Source organism: Glycine max, chromosome 5, assembly GCF_000004515.6.
Source record: "Glycine max cultivar Williams 82 chromosome 5, Glycine_max_v4.0, whole genome shotgun sequence".
NCBI classification, from domain to species: Eukaryota; Viridiplantae; Streptophyta; class Magnoliopsida; order Fabales; family Fabaceae; genus Glycine; species Glycine max.
Window position 1 is genome coordinate 8,468,125 of NC_038241.2, and position 2,210 is coordinate 8,470,334.

Here is a 2,210-nt window from a genome sequence, read left to right on the forward strand (position 1 = left end):
TGAAAAACTTGCTTGTGTAAAGAATGAATTGAAAAAGATTGATTGATAGAATGAATGAATTGATTGAAAAATGCAAAACAAAGCCTTGCTTTTATAGACTCTTCGTGTCTAGTTAAGAAGACCATTTAGAAGAGTTATAACTTTTAGAAAAACTTAAAACCAATTTGAAAAAGTCAAAAACCTTTTGAAGAGTTACATCTTTTGATTTATTCAGAAACAGTCACTGGTAATCGATTACCAAATTAGTGTAATCGATTACACAAAGCTTTTGTGTGAAAGGATGTGACTCTTCACATTTGAATTTGAATTTCAACGTTCAAAGGCACTGGTAATCGATTACCAAAACATTGTAATCGATTACAACTTTTTGAAAATAATTGGAACGTTGTAAATTCAATTTGAAAACTTTTTCAAAACAATTTTGCTACTGGTAATCGATTACAATAATCTGGTAATCGATTACCAGAGAGTAAAAACTCTTTGGTAAAAGGTTTTGTCAAAAACTCATGTGCTATTCAAAGTTTTGAAAAACTTTTTAATACTTATCTTGATTGAGTCTTCTCTTCATTCTTGAATCCTGAGTCTTGAGTCTTGAATCTTGATCTTGATTCTTGAGATCTTGAACCTTGAATCTTGATTCTTGTCTCTAGACTTTCTTCTTGAGTCTTGAATTCTTCTTGATTCTTATCTTGAACTCTTGAATTGTTCTTGATTTACTTGAGTTGTTCTTTGATTGATCTTTGATTCACTTGAGTTGTTATTTGATTGATCTTTGAGCTTTTTGTCATCACCTTTGTCATCATCTTTTGTTATCATCATTGTTATCATCAAAACACCTTTGAATCACCTTTGATTCAGCATGAAGCTTTGCTTCTACAAAGTTTAGTCTCACCTTCTTCTAAAAACACATACTTTAAATGATCAGGAAATATCTTCAACTCTACCTTCTTCTCCTCGGATGGCTTCTCGCTCGTTAGTTCCTCGAAGCTGGTTCCCCTTTCAACAGTGTTGTCTTCTTGATCCATGTCTTCCAAGCAAGCCCTTAGATCTTCTTCTTCTTCACGGGTCAAACAGTCTCCCATATTCACCATGGCTCTTTCCAACGAAGTCTGTGGCATTTCAAGAGCGCTAACATCTTCCTCTTTGACTTCCTCCACCTTGAAGCACTTCCAGTTCTCCTTAGGGTACTTCATTGCTTTCAACAGGTTGAAGGTTACCTTCTAATTGTCAATGTTCAACTCCAGATTTCCGTTCCCCGTATCAACCACACAGTTGGCAGTCAGCATGAAGGGTTTGCCTAAGAAAAGAGGAATCTCCATGTCTTCTTTGATATCCATGATGACAAAGTCCATCAGAAAAGTGAAGTGGCGGACTTTGGCTAGGACATCTTCTACTACCCCATACGATCTTGTGACTGAGTGGTCTGCTAGCTGAAGCGTCATCCTGATTGGGTCTATCTTCAGATCACCAATTCTTCTGCACATTGATAGGGGCATCAGGTTGATACTTGCCCCTAAGTCAATGAGGGCCTTTCCTATCGACTCCTTCCCTATGGTGCAGGGGATAGTCACACTCCCAGGGTCCTTGAACTTCTGAGGTAGCTTCCTCTGGTTTACTGCACTGCAGTTGCCTCCTACCACAATGTTCTCATTATCAATATACTTCCCCTTCTTGGTAAGGATGTCCTTCATAAACTTCGTGTAGAGTGGCATTTGCTGTAAGGCTTCCCCGAATGGCATTGTTATTTCCAACCCCTTGAATATTTCCAAGAAACACTTGAAGTAACGCTCCTTATTCTTCTTTTACGGTACCAAAGGATATAGGGGCTCCTTTAGAGTGGCTGGTGGCTCTTCTCTCTTAGCTTCTCGGGCTAGCTGGCTTTTGGTCTTAGGAGTTAAGACTGCTTCTTCTTCTTCTCTCATCTCTTCTTCTCTCTCTCCTTCTTTGTCTGTCCTTCATTCCCTAGACTGGTCTTCCTTTGCTTCTTCCTCCTCTTGTGCCTTCTTCTAGCTTCTGGTCAGCACAGCCTTGCACTCTTCCTTGGGGTTCTTTTCCGTGTTGGTTCCAAAGCTACCGGAGGGTCTTTCAGCCATCTGTTTGCCCAATTGTCCTACCTGCATTTCCAAGTTTTTGATTTAGGCTTCTGTGCTTCGGTAATTCAACATTGAAATTTGTATGAATTGGTTTAGCGTCTCCTCAAGCTTGTTGGT

The 2,210-nt window shown here is 39.2% G+C and overlaps 1 protein-coding gene across 1 annotated transcript; it reads right to left on the reverse strand.

The window, feature by feature from the left end:
- Nucleotides 1–1,220: 1,220 nt before the first annotated feature.
- Nucleotides 1,221–1,739, reverse strand: LOC102662481 (uncharacterized). The gene has a single exon (XM_006580617.1). The coding sequence runs from the start codon at nucleotides 1,737–1,739 to the stop codon at nucleotides 1,221–1,223; it is 519 nt and encodes a 172-aa protein (XP_006580680.1).
- Nucleotides 1,740–2,210: the final 471 nt, after the last annotated feature.